This window comes from Heloderma suspectum, chromosome 3 (genome assembly GCF_057233095.1).
Source record: "Heloderma suspectum isolate Gila_16-S chromosome 3, 16-S_ref, whole genome shotgun sequence".
NCBI lineage: Eukaryota > Metazoa > Chordata > Lepidosauria > Squamata > Helodermatidae > Heloderma > Heloderma suspectum.
Window position 1 is genome coordinate 271,398,217 of NC_139460.1, and position 16,351 is coordinate 271,414,567.

Sequence of the window (16,351 nt, forward strand, 5' to 3'; positions counted from 1 at the left end):
TCTCTGAGTAGAAAGGAAAAACATATTTGCTTTATACGTTTCCCTATCTCAGAGCAGCTTGGGCTGATTTCAGTGGAGTAGGCCCCTTTTCTGTGCTTCGTAAACCAAACCATGAGCAAACTCAAAAGACACTGGATGAAGTAAGTGCTTCAACTTTATTTTATTCCTGCAAAAAAAGCCTTGCAATGGGTGACAAGTAAATTCCCCCCATGCGTCTGTAACACAAACTGCCATCATGTTGCCGGTGGTGTACAGAAACTCAGAGCTAAGATGCAAGAAAGACAGACATGTTTGTGGAAGGGGGGAAAGTCAGCCCCAGGGATATTTCAGAGCAATTCTCACTACAAAATAAGCGGAGAATTGAAGGGTGTGTAGGAAGAAGGCCTATTAGGATGTTGGTGATAGAACTATTTCTCCCATTACATGTTTTAACATGCACAGTGAACCCTCCTTTTGATTAAACCTTGCCTTCATCAGAGTCATTTAGGACCTGTTGGACTTCTATGGTTCCCACTGGCACAGACTAGAGCAAGGATGGGAAGAGAAGGCAGATTGCCGTTTCTGATGGACTATCACCCAATGCCTTCTGGTTACTGTGATTCTTACTTATACTTTTACACACACACACACACACACACACACACCTGGGCTTAATCTGATCCAGCAAGGTACTTTTTATATTTTTAAGTGAGACACAGATTCAGGATTCGTTATACCATAATTGTAAAGAGATCTTGAATATGCATTCTTGCTTTGTAAAGATAAAACACATCGGACCACGGTGGCTCTACTATATAATAAAGCAGGCCACACAAGATTGGGGTTTTGCCCCCCACTGGGCTATAGAGGGGATGGTGATGTGTTTCATACAAGAGAATGTGATTCTCCCACTAAATATATATTTTATATGACATAGGACACAGCAGACGACCTCATCACTGCTAACTCATGATTTCTGCAATTTGCCTTTCCATTTTCTTCTATCAGGCTGCAGTCCTATACACATTTACTGAGGAATAAGTCCCATTGAACTCAACTGGGCTTACTTCTGAGTACACATGCATAGGACAGCACTGTCAGTCATGTATACTTCAGCCACAGATATCAATGCATAGGCAATGGCATAGATCTGTCAAAGATGCTGAGGTTTTATTGGTTCTCGAGAATTTTGGTTCCTCTGTACTGAACCTCAAATGGCTTGAGGGAGATGCCAGAAAACAAAACCCTTCATCTAAGTATGGCTTCAGAGAAATGTCAAGAGATAATTACATGTGCTCATATTCAAACAGGTCTACCTGGGGGGGTCTATTGTAAATTTAGAAAGCCAGGCTTTTTATTTCTTTTTATAACTGAGATTTGGGTATTAGAAGTTCAGCAGTGCCAAATCCCTCCTGTATGTATATTTTACTTGGGAATTCACATTCTATTATCTCTTGTATTTATACTTTTTTTAAAGGAAAAATCTGTACATACCACTAACTTTGTTGTGATAAATTATTGTTGCTCAGTACTCTGCATTTGCTTGATCTCCTTAACTCGGCTTTCCACTTGTATTTTTTTGAGACTCTGGACCAATTTGCCAGGCACCCATCTATGCCCAACTTAGTAGTAGCTACATTATTTAGTTCAATGAGAATGGGAGAAACTGGCCACACTGGTCACATCACAAAGCTCTTACAGGCAGCCACTCCACGTTGAAACTCTCCGAAGCCCTAATACTTTGTAAGAAAAGGTTCTACTGCAGTGTGAGCCCTGTGCAACATTCAGTCTAGGCAATAATTTCTGACCCTTCTCAGCTTAGCAGAATCTCTGGCGCCGGACTAAACTGTATCTGCCTAACCTGCAATAAACTTGTTTTCACTGGCACCAAGTGCAATAATTAATGTGTCAAGGAGGTTTTCATTATAAACCAGAAGATTAACAGGCTATCTGGGCAGGAGGCAGACACTGAGAACTATGGGCTTGCCCTGTGCTCTTCTGCTTTGCTGTATAGTGATGGCATTCATCTATTCTCATCCAAGACTGATATACCCAGTTAGCTGAAGCCAAGTAGCATAGGATGAGATCAGCGTCCACTCCATTACCTGTATTTCAGCTCATAGCCATAGTTTCGTTTTTGCCATTTGAAAGCTAGGATTGCCGCCCTTCACACATACCGTTTTTTTTTTTCTTGGCAAGGATCTTGTACTTCAACAGCTGCACAACAGGCACAAATTCAAAGAGGGAGCTATTCCCTGCATTGTGATGCTCTGTAATAGGGATAATTTCTAGGGATGGCAGAGAATTCTGCCACGGATCTCGGTGAGGCCAGTGCATTCGGCCCCCCGAACTCCGTGGTGGAACGGCCTGCCACATCCCTGCCCCACCGCGGATCCCCCCTGGGACGAGACTTACCTGGGGCGGATCTTCCGGGCGGCGGCTGGTCTTCTGACCAGCTGCTGCCGCCGCCATTTCCAGTGTTAAAAAAAAAAGACGTGATAGGCTATGTAAAGGCTACGGCCGCCGCCATTTGCGTCCCTGGTAGCCAGCGGCCGGATGTCCGGCTGCTGGCGGAGCCAGCTGACGGCTCCGCAGAATCCCCACGGAGCGGAACCGGCCGGTCAGGATTCCGGGGGGAGGGACGGAGTGCCTCCCCCCCCCAGTGGAACCCAGCAGAGCCAGGTAAGGCCAATTTCGTACATCCCTAAAATTTCCAGAGGGGTAACCATGTTAATCTGTTGCAGCGAAAACAACAAAGAGCCTTGTGAGAAAGACTAACACATTCATTCTGGCATAAACTTTTGTGGACGCTGACTACTTCATCAGATGCACGAAGTATTAACTTTGAATTGGCAGACTGATATATACATGCTGGGGGTGGGATGGGGATGTAGATTGTGTTGTTAGAGGGATTTGAAATGCAAAAAGAAGAAATTACCTTAACGGTTGCCATTCACAAAACTTTGTTGTGTGACAACACAGACCTCATTGCAATGGAGAGATGATTAGCATATGTTGTGTGATTTTTTTTAACCCTTTGTCCTTATTCAAACCACAGGAAATGATTTTGAATCTCTTGATGAATACTCCTTCAGCAATTTCACATTGGTAGCTGTTTTTTTTAATTCCTTTGTTCAAAAATGGCCAGCTTAAGGTCTTTGACAGAGTGTCCTGGGAATGTCTCCCACTGGTTCCTGAACATTGCCATTCTTGATGTCAGATTTATGTCCCCCTTTGCTATTTTGTGAAGAGACTGGCCTGTTTGCCTATGCAGAATACAGTAGGGCATTGCTGGCAGATGTTGGAATATATATGATGGCATGAGCAGGTGTATGAACATCTGATGTTGTGAATGGCATTATTAGGTCCTGTAATAGTGTTGTTACAGTAGATATGGGCACAGAGTTGACATCTGTGTCTGCCATAGGTTCTGGTTCCTGTGTCTGTATCTCTGTTGCAAGGCCTATCGTTGCTGGTGAGTATCCTTTTTAGGATGGGTGGCTGTCTGTAAGCAAGTACAGGCCTATCGCCCAAGGCCTGTGAGAGGGAAATGTAATTGTCCAGGATGGGTTGTAGAACACTGATGATATGTTTGGTCTTAGCTGGGAACTATAGGTGACCACAAGTGGTGTTTTCTCTTCTGGGTCTGTCCTGTAGAAGATTGTTCCTGTGTACCAGCCTGGCACTGTTGATCTGTTTTTTCACTTGATTGGGTGGGTGCTGTAGTCTGAGAATTGCCTGATTTAGATCCTTCTGTGAGACTGTCTGATGAATCTGAACAGGGCCCTGTATCATAGGGCTTGGCTGTAAACAATGGATTTTGTGATGCGTGGAAGCTGGAAGCATGTAGGTATGTGTCTGTAGGTTTCCAATATAATGGTGTTTATATGTCTACTATGTATCGTATCCAGAAACTGTGAACCTCTTGCATGGACTGTTCTAAGCTCAGGTTGATGGTGGGGCGGAGGTTATTGAAGTCCTGGTGGAAATTCATCAGGGCCCCATCTAGGAGTCTAGATAATAAAACTGTCATCAATGAATATCAGGTAGAGAAAAGGCTTTTGGGGACAGGAGCTGAGAAAGCATTGTTCAAAGTCGGCCATGAAGGTGTTGGCATTCTGTGAGGCCAAGCAAGTGCCAACGACAGTACCATTGATGAAGAAATATGTTCTTTCCAAAGCTGAATTGTGGGTGAGTACAAAGCAGCGGAGTTTGGTGGCTAGGTGCTGTAGCCCCATGTGAAATGATCTTCTTGATGGCTCGTAGTCCATCTTTATGGGGGATATTGGTGTAAAGGGCCTCAACATCTATGGTAGCTAGGATGGTGTTTCCTGAGGGATTGCCACTGGATTGACATTTCCTCAGGGGTATCCCTTATGTGGCTTGGAGTATTGGTGGCATATGGTCTGAGAAAAGTCCATATAGCCAGACACTCCAACTGTTGTAGTGCCAATGCCCGAAACAATGGGGCGCCCTGGGTTGTCTGGTTTGTGTATTTGGGGTAGCAGATAGAAGATGCCTTATCAAGGCTCCTGAGGTATGTTCATCTAGATTTGGTACTGCATATCTGTAGGAAACTCTTTCAGCAGGTTGTATAGTTCCTTCTGGTATTCCTCAGTATGATCTGAGGATAGGAGCCTGTAAAATGTAATGTTGGAGAATTGCCTCTCAGCCTCCAACTTGTTCATGATGACGACAGCTCCTCCTTTATCAGCCTCTTTAATTACAGTGTTCAGTATTATTTCTGAGGCTGTGAATGTCATCATGTTCTGCAAGGCAGAGATTGTGTGGTAAATGATGTTGTTTGCTGATTACCTCAGCTTGTGTTTGGCAACAGAAGCACTCTATGTAAAAACCGAATCCAGTCTGGAAGATTCCATGCAGAATTCTTCTTCCTGTAGTTTTGGGAGGATGTTTGTTGTGTGTCCAGTGCATTGTGCTGAGAAGATGGTAATTGTGTGTTGGTGCACTAACTGGTGTCTTGGTGGAAGTATTCCTTGAGGTGTAGATTGTGGAAAAAAGCCTCTAGGTCACCAAAGAATTGTATCATGTGTGTGGATTTAGTGGGGCAAAAAGACAGGCCCCATGAACGAACAGACTCTTCTACCTGGCTCAGTGTGTGGCTGGATAAATTAAGTGGTGCTGGATGGTTTCAGGGTGTTCTTGTTGTGGTCAGTTGAGGTATACAATAGCTTAGATAGCTTGGTGTCTTCTTTTTCTTTAGAGAGGCAACTTATGTGTAATAGGCTACTTGCTTTGCCTTGGAGAATTTCTGCCAGATATTGGACTTCATGAGAGGTTGGTTGTAATAGCGATGTACTACCTTTTGAATTTCTGTCACCCATACAGCTGTTAAAGGAGCAAGATCCCTGCTGGAGGTGATGGTGGGGAATGTAATAATGCAAACTTAAGCTGAATCACACATGCTGAAGGCTGCTACAGCAGTAAAGATTATTCCCAGTACAATCCTAAGGTCCTGGGATACCAGATAGCCCCTGCTTCAGAACTAAAGATGGACATAACATGGCTGGAACCCTATGCTCCAGCAGCAGTAGAGTCAACAGCATAACAATAGCTGTCAAAACAAAAGCTAACCTAGTAATACTGACATAAACTCTTACAACATCTCTGGCAATTCCACTGCTTAGGACATCCTGAGACATGAACAGGTCAGTTACCTAAGTAAGGCTGTTGGTCCATGTGCCATTCACTCTGATTGACTATTGTACTGCATTCCTCAGGGAGTGTGTGTGTGTGTGTGTGTGCTGTAGTTAGGGACTGAACTTGTGACTTCATATATATACTATGGCTTTATGTGAGCCCTTTCAGTACTGAGTGGGAGGTTATGGCACTGTGCACCAACAATACATCCACTTTGGCCAGACACGTAAGGCACTCAAGAATGCATGGTGACAGCCAAATGACTCCACATAATTACCCAGCCCAGTATGCCCACACTCACACCCTCCACACACAATGTACCACCGGCCAACCAGAAAGAGTCCATACAGCCTCCCCCTGCACATGATACTATGGAAAGGAGGCCTGCAGGAAAACCGCCAGAGGCTTCCCAAGTGAAGGGTTTGAGTCCCATGGCAAAAACAATGCTCCTGTGCAGGCAAAGTCCATAACACTATACACACGTTTGCAGTGCTCTCTCTCCCCACAGTATTTTGTAAAAGAGAGGGGTGGTGGCCACATCCACAAAGAAGAAAGGAAGCTACAGCACCAGTAACACCATGAGCTGCCCATTGGCTCAGGAGGGCAAACAGCAATACAATGGAGCACTGGAGATGGCAGGTTGAATCACACCCTGGGGAGCTGTGAATGGGCTACTATAAGGCACAGCACACCTTTGGGAGTCCTGCTGGCAGTAATAGTTTCAGACAGAAAAAAAGGGAAAGACAGCAGGCAACAACCCAAGCCCTTCTACTATACAAAATAACCACACAGACATAGAAGGAAGGCCCATGGTGGGCTTCTGTAGTCTATGCCCATGGCATTCTAAGCTCCCATCCTACACTGAAACAGCCCATATGGAGCCATAGTATATATGAAGTCACAGGTTCAGTTCTGGACTACAGCCTTTCAGGGGAAGAGGTTGGGCATGCACTGTCCCCCGCCCCAGGAATGCAGCACAATAGTCAATCAGGGTGCCCATGGACCAATAGCCTTACTGTCTGAGCTGGTCATGTCCAAGAATGCCTGCCATATTACTAGACCCTTTCATTCCAGGCAGACAGACCCAAGACACAGGCACAGGCATACGCATGCACGCACACACACACCATAGCTGTTCTCCCCTTGAAGGTTTGTTATAAACAGTATAGTTTAAGAGGTGCCCCTGAAAGAGAGTCTTATGACTCACAGTGCCTTCCCATACTGTTCTTAGTGCACCTTTGAGGTCTCCTGGCTTTTTCATTTCATGTGTTGGTGCCTTCCCTTCTCTCGATGCAGGACACCATCAATCTCGTCACACTACCACCCTTCCCTTCCCTAACTGCTGGGTTTATCATAACCACAGTAACTGAACGGAAGAGGGGTGTCATTGCTCCAGTGGCAAGGTCAACGGCAAGATCTAGACACGCAGCCCCAGTGTGATGTGATGGTCAGGGCTGGCGTTAAGGGTAAGCATGGTTGGGCACCTGCCAAGGACCTACGCCCCAGCAGGGGCCCACTGATAAGAGCCCCCAGGAGTTGCTCTTCCTCTTCACCATTACAACCTGCTTGTTCACCGGCCTCTTGCTTTGGCCCAGACAACAGACATGGTGAGGTGAAGGAACAGCAGATGCCACTGCCGACTTGCTCACTGGCTCTCTGCCTTTGAAGTAAGCAAGTAGTACCAATGATGAGAAAGAGGATGAGGAGCAAGAGCAGCGGGTGATAATGGCAGTGAAAAGGTAGACTCATGTAGAGAGAGGGGGCCCAGTGAGGGTGTTTTGCTCAGCAGCCCTCACATATCACCTTCGCTTCCATATTAGACTCAGGAGAAACCTGTTTTTCCTCTTTGCAGATTTGCACCATGCTGATTGGCCAGGCCTTGTGTTCATCATGAAGCCACTTCTTACAGCAGTGCTGATTAGTTGGCCCTTGTGTCAGTTATTAAGCCACCTTCCTATTTTTTTGGGCGCAAATTTTTACATGTAAAAATATTAACAACTGTAGAAGAAGCAATAGAATGACCCATGCAAGCAACTAAAAACAACAACCCAGAGAGCCTGAAGCATAAGGGGTGAGCCCACAATCTACATTCAGTTCAGAGCAAGGTGTATTTGTCCTCTGAGGAGCTCATGTATCAGTAAATGGTGGGTAAACTATTTTTCAGGGAAGCTTCTCTGCCATTACTGATTTTCTTGCTGAGTACTCCTTGAACACTCTCATTAACCAGTCCTCCAGTTCCTAGAGTGAAACCCACTGGCGTAGTGGCTAAAAGCAGTAAGCCAGGCACATCCTGTTTCAAATCTCACCTCAACCTTGGAAAACCACTATTTCTCAGCCTCCTCAGCCCTGCCCATCTGTAAAACGGGGATAGCTGTGGTCTAACTGAGAAGGCTATTAAGTATGACTGAGATAATATATATGAAGCGTCCCAAGTTGCTGAACTAGTGCAGACTTCTGGATGTTTTGCTGTACGTTTGCAAAACCAAAATTAATGAAAGCACATGATATTATGTTGTCAGAATAATGAATGCACTGGGTTGCCCTTCACCATGCTGTTCTTAACTAGAGAAATCTAATTCCACACTGCACTGTGCCCCTTCCTCCTGTGTTGAATTTGTGGGTGTTGACAACAACCGACATGGCCTAAGAACCTTCCATGAAATATTTCTCCACAGGACGGAGAAATTGAGAACTGATGTTTCCAAACTGGTCACAGTAGTTTCGTTTAGCAAAGCTGTACAGAGAATGTTCTTAAAAACACCTCAAGGTCCTGCCTGATTCCCATACATGCTTACTTAGAAGGTGGTTAGGTAACTTGATTAGGGGATTTATAAAATAGCAGCCGGCGCTGGCCTGTATTAACTTGGATCCTGCTATGTATTGGGGGGGGGGGGGTCCTGTGGCTTAGTCATTGTCTTGAACCTTGTCAGCTCCTGTAGAGTTGGGAGTAGCAGCAGTAGGTGGAGGTTCTGCCAAGTTCTGCAGTGCTGTGTGTGATAAATAAGGGACAGTTGTGCTGAGGCCTGCTTTGTCCTACAGTCAATCTCTCTACCTATACAGCAGATCCTAAAGGCAATGTACACACAGGGACTTTCTTCTCCCCCCTGCCCACTGAAGCTGTTTGTGCTCCCACCCCCAAGTTGTTCCTAAAGGTAAGAGGACCCAATAGAGCAGCAGTTGATGTAGCACCATGGCAGTTCTATAGCCAGGGTGAGGCAATGGGTGCACACACACACACACACACCCCGAGCTCTGCTTCATCCCCCCCCCCTTTTGGAAAAGTATTGTTTTAATTTGTGACATGACAGACAATGACATTTAAAGCCTCTGTTTAAAGAATGACAGCTTCTTTTAAGATCAGGAGCAATTTAAGAATAGTACCTTCTGAAAAATTCAGTGAATAAGGCAGGGCAAGTGCACAACTAAAGAAAGCCTCATCTGGAAGAGCCCTCAAAGTCTGCTCACTCAAGACTTTCCCTGACTAAGGATAGTTTTTCATGATCACAATCACCCTATAATTACTTAAGTAATTAAGTAATGCTTAGGTCAGGGGTCCCCAACGAGGCACCCATGGGTGCCATGGCACCCGCAGGTGCCCAGCCCACGGGCACCTGAATTTTTATATATTCATTTTTTATTTTTCCCCCATTTTAAAAATATACATACATGGATGTGTATGAAATGCATACAACCTTCTAGCAATTATACATGGGCTGCAACAAAAGTGGACCAAATATCCAAATCAGTATCCATTTGGAGGTGACATCTATGGGGTCGTCTACATGAAAACAGAAGGAGAAGCGCTTCCAGGTATTATCCAGATTTTCATGAAATCGGCTTTGGGCCAATCAGGCACAAGAAGCAAAAAATGCAGAGTAAACACTACCTTGAAACCCACTTTTCACAGGTCAACTGCACTTTGATCCACCTTACTTTGTGGTTGGATGGGCAGAGTCCCAATAGTAGAAGTGAACATCCTCAGCCCCATAGATGCTGCTCATCCAATGAGAGAGGCTTGCTCCCACCCCTCTCCATGCCCCACTGCTCAGGGAAATTTAATGGAAAAGATTAGCAACATCAGGTAGTTTACCCCACACTTCTCCCCCTCACACCCACCGTGATCCAGCACTACTGAAGCCCAGGGACAGACAGATGGGCAGGCAGACAGAAGGCACCTAGGTCCTGCGCAGAGGGAAAGGGCTGGAATTGCCTCCCTCTGCTAGCAGTCTGGAGTCAGCAGGTGCTGCTGCTACTGCCTCCACATCCCCGACCTGAACTAAGCCTCCTCCTCTTCCCCACAAACACACAGGAAAATCACACGCATGGGATTATTCTGAAGGTGAGACATGAATTAATCAGCCACTGCTATCTGTGAATGGAAAAAAACAAACTGCTGTGTTACTCTGAAGGGGTGACCCTGCGCGATTCCGTGATTAGGGAGGCTTGTCCCAGCCCTGTCCATGCTTTCTTGCTGTACTGGCTGCCCTTTCCCCTTCTATTCTGGGAATTTCTTAGTTGTAGGTGTATCATGCAACTGCAAAGTTGTAGGTGTACCGTTACTATGAAGTTGTGTGAAATACTGTGTTTGGCCGCCCTCTCTCCTTCCCTTCTGGGTATTCCTTAGTTGTAGGTGTCTTGCGCCACTGCAAAGTTGTAGGTGTATCGCAGTAACGCAACTGCAAAATACTGGGGCTGCAGACTCCTGCTACTGGCTGGCCTTTCTCCTTCAGCTCTGTGTATTCTTTATTGTGTGCTACATATAAGCCAACTACTCCACTATTGTGAATGAAAAAGCGTTCCTGCTATTATGAGTGGGAAAGGGAGAATACTTATTGTGAAAGCAGCCCTATTTCAAATGGGAAAAAAGAGGGAAGGGGAGGGAGAAGGAGAAGGAGGCGGCCCCACCCCTTGACCAGGTCACTTGCCAGTCACAGAGGCACACCCAGGATTTAATGTGGGGAGACGGAGCACACTGCCACAGAACCACTCCGGAGCCGCATTTAAGAAAAACAATGGAGTAAAAGGACTTTCTGAAAATGCACCTTTTCAAGAGGGAAGCCATGGTTGGCTGCAGATTTGCCACGGCGTCATCTGTCGCAAATGACCCTGATGTGCTCTCCCTCTGCTTCAAATCAACGGTGTAGATAGGTTCTATATGCCACCCGTTCAAATATTGAAAGTGTTGTAAAGTCCTCAATCCATTACATTATATGAGGTGAGTGTTTATCCTTCCAATGTATTAGTCTTTTAAGTGTCAAAACGGTGCAGAGGACCCACTTGTTAATTTCCATGAAGGTAAATATTTATTTATTTATTTATTTATTTATTGCATTTATACCCCGCCTTTCTCCCTCTCGCAAGGAACTCAAGGCGGCTTACATTATCCTCCTCCTCACCGTTGTATCCTCACAACAACAACCCTGTGAGGTAGGTTGGGCTGAGAGTCTGTGACTGGCCCAAAGTCACCCAGTGAGCTTCCATGGCCAAGTGGGGACTAGAACCCGGATCTCCCGGCTCCCAGTCCGTCACTCTCACCACTACATAATAAATAATAAATAATTTAAAAGAGTGTGTACATCAGTGAATATTAAAGACTGCTCCAGCACAATTTTTTTCTATGTAATAACCTCCTCCCACCCTGCAAAAGAAGCAACTACTGGACAGTCCAAAACATATGTTTAACAGAAGCATTAGCTGTGTTGCACTGCCAGCAATTAGCTGAATTATACCATTCCTTATTAAAGAGACGTTGTGTTGTCCAATGGACACGAAGCAAAGGTTTTTGCTGAATAAGACGCAGCCTAAGATCCACAGATGTGAAAGGTTAATGCCAAGCAGTGACCTACTGATCAGGCATTTTGTGGTGGTGCCGACAGCAGTATCTCAAATTCCCAGATGCTCCCATGTGTCCAAAAAGGTTGGAGAGCCCTGACTTAAGTGATCCTGACGAAATCAGCCTGTATAGTAACATGAGCCTTGAAGAGCATGTTTGTTTGCCTGCAGTAGGATGTAAGAGTTTGTTTATTCTGCGGTTATTATGATGAGTAGAGCAGGATTAGGTGCTTATTGCTAAAGGGTGAAATAAAGAGCTTAAAATGATCTGAAAAACGTCTACCCTAAGTTACCCTTTACTCTTTTAAAGAACTCACTATAGCCACAGTCATAGCGGCTGTTTTCTCTTCTTTTTCTTGAGTGCTTCATGGCAAAGGATGAAAACAGCCCTAGAGAAATAGAAACACTGCTGTGCACACTACGGTTACCTGGCTGGGTTACACCTAGACTGTAATTCAGACCTAATTTCTGATTTTCCCAACATGTACAGCTCAGGATGAGACCTTTTTAGGTTTCTGGGCAGAAACCCTTTAGTATCCCCTTGTTCACTGTATTCTGAACATCCTTTTCTTATGAAACAAAAAATATGCCAGCCATTTAATTCCTGGTGTTCATACTAACTGTTCTGTTAACTTGACCTTTACATAGCCCATTATGTAAGTTAACACACTCTCTGCATGGAGGAGGAGTGAAGGGGAAGGTCACCCCCTTTCCCTTCCCCTGGCCTGGCCCTCACATCCTCTCCACCAGTTAATGCGGGGGGAGGGGGGGCTGTCTGTCTGTATGCTTCCCCCCCCCAATGCCCCACCTAAAATTGTGTCCGGCCACCTAACAAAGAGCATTTCTACATGACGGTTTTATCCCAAACCTTTAGCAGGACTTCTGCTTCCAGATTGTTTGCAGGGTTAAGACTGGCTCCTTTCCAGGGGTTTTCTTTTTCTGCCTTTCTATATGTTTCATTATACAGCCACTAGATGGCACTGTGGTATAGCAGAATTGTGCAGTTACATGTTTTAAATGTAACGCAATTCAGAAAAATACTGCACTTTCCTTGCTGTAAAAAACCCCACGATAATGGTTGCAAAGCACAGGATATGTCCTGGAGGATGACAGTGTCATGTAAAGAGCCTGTAAACTACCATGAGTGAGCAATAACAAGCGCACAATAAAAGCCTAGCGTAGAAAGGCTCAAGGAGGCTGGCTGCAGGGCTGCATTCCACCAGCCTAGCTACGTGCCACATGACCTATTATATGAGATCTGTGCTTCCTGGTTGGAGTTTATATTCCCCTGACAGTGTGCCATGATTGACTGAGGAGTTAGAATCTTTTCTCCACTGTGGATGTAGGAGTGGAGAGGGAGGAGGTGAGGGCAATCATTTTGGGCTCTCCATTGACTCTAGTAGGAGCATTTTAAGTAGGGCTGAGTTGAAATGTCCTCTCCAAAATTAACTACCCTGTTTGCAGGCTACAAAGAAGACCCCCTTCCTTTCATTGACAGACGAGCAGCTAAGAACAGGGACTAAACATTCACCCAGTTTACTGACAGCAGATAACTGTACAGTCCCCACTGCTTCTTGGCACCATTTCCTACCCCCACCCATGACAGAATGAGGGCAGGAAGCATTGCCGTCACTCTTATTGGGCTTTATGACAGTGCCATGTATCCAGTCAGATTTGGTTCTGTGATGGATGCCAATTAGGTGTGAAGACAGAAACGATTGTCTCCATTCAGATTTGGCCTCATGATATTGTCATGATGATGTCCAAAGCCAAATCAGAGTGAGGGTACTGCTTCCTCTCCTTATGCTGGTGTCATGTTATTCAACAAGAGAGGCAAAAATGGGCCTGGGCAGTGGAGGGGAGTGCAGTTGCAATGGCCACCAAGACCACAACACAAGCAGCAAAGAAGAGGCAGGGAAAGGTGAGGAAGAAGGAGATTACCTGAAACTTACCATCTACTCCCAAACGTGCCCTTTCAGGTCCAGCAGGTTCATTGTAGAGCATTTGGCTCTGCCCTAGTTTTAACATACCAGCTCTTTTACTGGTGTAACATTATGCTATTGTTGGATGTGGGAGTCCAGGGCTAGTACTACCATTAGGAAGAGTGAGGTGGCCACCTCAGGCATCCGGTTTCAGGTGTTACTACACCACCACCACTGAGGAGAGAGGTGCTTGTGGACTTTTTTTGCCTCGAGTGCCAAAATAACTTGGCTAGCCTTGGGTACTATGCACCTTTTTATTTATATGTATTATTACAATTATATTACAGTTATATACAGTTATCTGCCCTTTTTTCCTCTTGCAAGGAACCCAGGGTGGCTTACCTGGTACTCCTCCTCTCCATTCCAACCTCACAACAACACTGTGAGGTAGGTTAGGCTGAGAATCAGTGATTAGCTCAAAGTCACCCAAGTGACCTTCACGGCTGAGTGAGGACTAGAACCTCTGTCTCCCAAGTCCCAGCCCAACACTCTAACCACTATGCTGCACTGGGCCTTCTTGACTTGACAGCAGGTGCCATTTGTTGCTCCGTTTCAGGCAGCAAAATGTCTTGGGCCAGACCTGGGTGGGACCAATATCTGGGTAAATATAGGATTCCAAATAAGTGCACTCCTTCTCCATCATGCCGCCAGTTCTTCCCAGCGTTCTCCTTTGTGCTGGCAGAGCCCTGCCAGTGTCATTGCTTCTCCAACAATACCTCCTACCAGCTACCACTCTTTGCCACCTCTGAGGCTCACTTTTCTCTCATCCTAAAATTAGTTTTTTAAAAGATAGTGGGGTTGTTATCTCTAGTGGGTGAGACACATTGTCCATAGATAAACACAGTGAGTGACCCAAGACAGTAAGAGTGGGTGTGATGGCCAGAAACACCCTAGAAACTTCCTGGTTAATGCAAATAGGGGCTCTTTTCATAAGACAGCTATCTCTGAATCTTGATTGTATAAACCAACCTTCCCCAACCTGGTGTCCTCCAGATGTTTTGAATGACAGCTCCCAGCATTCCTGACCATTGGCCATGCTGGGTGGGGTTGATGGGAGCTGAAGTCCACAACATCTGCAGGGCACCAGGCTGGGGTAAGCAATGGTTCTCTTCTCCAAGTGGGACCTTTTGCTAACTGAAAAGAAACCCAAACTAATCTGCTTGGCATTGGTTTAAGTCTTTTCACTTTCACTTCCATAGACTATGCTTTCTGCATAAAATACTGTCAAAATCAAAAGCCCAGATTGGGCTAATGCTTTTCCTTCTCTCCCTGTAAAGGAAATGGAAGCTCACATATAGCAGCCAACTGGGAAAGCTCTGGATTGCCCTTTTGCTCCTCTTCCTCCTCTGTGTAATGCTCCAAGTTGTCGAGAAGTTCCAGTACATGAGGTAGGTTTAGTCCTGACAGAATGACACCTTTTTATTAGAAACCCTAGCTGCCCAAATGATGGCAATCGTTTGCTTCAATCTGCCACCAGTTCAGTTTCACCAGTATCCCTGTCAATGACCCTTTAAATGCAAAATTAGATGTGACATTAAATGCATCTTTGCATTTTAAAATGCAGTTTTCAAAAATGCAAATAGCAGCCACTGATGGAGGACTGATAATTATTGGATTTGCAGCAGAGCAGGGAGGGGGAGTTTAACCCTTCTCCCCTCTATCACTTTATTATTACACTTAAATAATAAGGTATCTCCAGTAGTGACATTCTATACATGTGCAGCATATGATACACATAGGAAAGAGAAGGGAAATGCATGTGAGTTGGGTGGAGAGGGAGGAATTCAGGGAAGGTAAGTGATAAAAAGTTATTTTGGAAAGTGTTTGAACACAGTGGTGCAGACAATGTCCTTGGCAACCACACCTGAAGGACCTGTATTCTGTTCTTAGCAATTGTAGGTGCGATTTGAAGCCCAAGCAGCTGGCCTTCAAGGAAAGCAGAGCCAACAAGAATTATTTCCAGGTTCAAATGAGCCCAAACCCTTCCCACCTTCATTCAGAAGATGTGCAAAAGAAGATCACCACCCCACAAAACTGGGAGAAAAAGAAAGATGCAGAGAAAGATAGGCACGCCCTGAAACTGAGCAAGACCTTCAACAAAATCAAATGGCTGGATACCAGTTTGAGCAGCGAAGAAGCGATCTGGCCAAAACCATTTGCACAGGGTATTAAGAGCGGGAGGATTGTCCATACAACAAAAGGATTGAAGGAGCTGAACCACAACACCAAAAAGATCCCCTCAAGACCCCAGGCAGTAGTGACCTTCAGGGACAATACAAAGTCTGTTGCTGCAAGAAAGGCTAGAACTTCCCAGATCAAGGTGGCAGAAGCTGCAATAGGCTTCATTACAGATGATCAAACCTCAGATGTTCGAGACCTGGGGAGAAGCCCCTCTCCCAATGGTATAGTAATTACTAAGTCTCAGGCCTCTGTTGCTCTAAAAGACAAAAGGCAAACTGAGTTGGGATCAACAAAGACAGCCAGAAAGCCAGAAAAAGTGGCTCTCCCCAAGGGTGGAAGAACAGCGGGAGCAAGCATCTCTGGCTTCTCTCAAGGTGCACCATGCAAGCACAAGACCCACATTGTTTTCCTAAAAGTGCACAAGAGCGCCAGCAGCACTGTCATGAACATCTTGTTCCGTTTTGGTGAGAGCAACAACCTCACCTTTGCCTTGCCAATTAATGGTGCCAGTCAGTTGTACTATCCCCATTATTTCACAGCGGCAGCTGTGGAAGGATTTGCTCCAGGCAAAGACTCCCAGTTTCACATTATGTGCCATCACATGAGGTTCTTTCAGCCAGAGGTAAGAGCCAGAACTCTTATTTGCTCCAGTTCCAGAAATGAGCTGTCATTGTTCTGCAAAAGTGTAGATTTTGGAGGCAGGGCGAGACCTACCA

The 16,351-nt window shown here is 45.4% G+C and overlaps 1 protein-coding gene across 1 annotated transcript in view; it reads left to right on the forward strand.

The window, feature by feature from the left end:
• LOC146351261 (galactose-3-O-sulfotransferase 2-like) overlaps nucleotides 1-16,351 on the forward strand; it is a 22,834-nt gene continuing 6,483 nt past the window's right edge. Inside the window, exons 1-3 of the mRNA XM_084846955.1 lie at nucleotides 1-140; nucleotides 14,732-14,842; nucleotides 15,345-16,257. Coding sequence (XP_084703081.1) covers nucleotides 112-140; nucleotides 14,732-14,842; nucleotides 15,345-16,257 — 1,053 coding nt within the window. The 5' untranslated portion in view covers nucleotides 1-111. The remainder of the gene's footprint in view (nucleotides 141-14,731; nucleotides 14,843-15,344; nucleotides 16,258-16,351) is intronic.